General features: G+C 67.0%; 1 protein-coding gene across 1 annotated transcript in view; it reads left to right on the forward strand.

The window, feature by feature from the left end:
- The window catches only part of LOC102036227 (transcription factor COE1-like), a gene marked incomplete at both ends in the record, with an annotated part of 18,913 nt that overhangs the window by 1,719 nt on the left and 16,616 nt on the right, over nt 1-578 (forward strand). The window contains 1 exon segment of the mRNA XM_014311576.1: nt 45-157. Within this exon segment, the coding sequence (XP_014167051.1) occupies nt 45-157 (113 nt within the window).

Below are 578 nucleotides of genomic sequence, written 5' to 3' on the forward strand. Positions count from 1 at the left end.
GTGCCACCCCGGTGTGGCGGCTGTCCCCTGGGTGTCCCCTGCAGGCCATCATTTACGAGGGGCAGGACAAGAACCCCGAGATGTGCCGGGTGCTGCTGACGCACGAGATCATGTGCAGGTGACATCCCGGGGCGGGGGTGACAGGCGTGTCCCCAAGGTCCCTTCGGTGCCCGCTCCGTGCTTACAGACCCCGCGCTCATTAACGACCCGAGGCAGCGCCGCTAATTAACCCCGCGACAGGGGACAGGCCACCCCCGGCGTGGTTGGGGACTGGGGGTGGCCCTGTTGTGTCACCTGGGGGTGACAGGGACGGGTCCCCAAGCCCTTCAGAGCCACCCAAGGGTGACAGGGACGGGTCCCCAGCCCCTTCAGAGCCACCCAGGGGTGACACGGTGACACAGATGGGTCCCCAACCCCTTCAGAGCCACCTGGAGGTGACAGGGATGGGTCCCCAAGCCCTTCAGAGCCACCCAAGGGTGACAGGGACGGGTCCCCAGCCCCTTCAAAGCCACCCAGGGGTGACACGGTGACAGGGACGGGTCCCCAAGCCCTTCAGAGCCACCTGGAGGTGACAGGGA

This window comes from Geospiza fortis, unplaced genomic scaffold, assembly GCF_000277835.1.
Source record: "Geospiza fortis unplaced genomic scaffold, GeoFor_1.0 scaffold978, whole genome shotgun sequence".
Lineage (NCBI taxonomy): Eukaryota > Metazoa > Chordata > Aves > Passeriformes > Thraupidae > Geospiza > Geospiza fortis.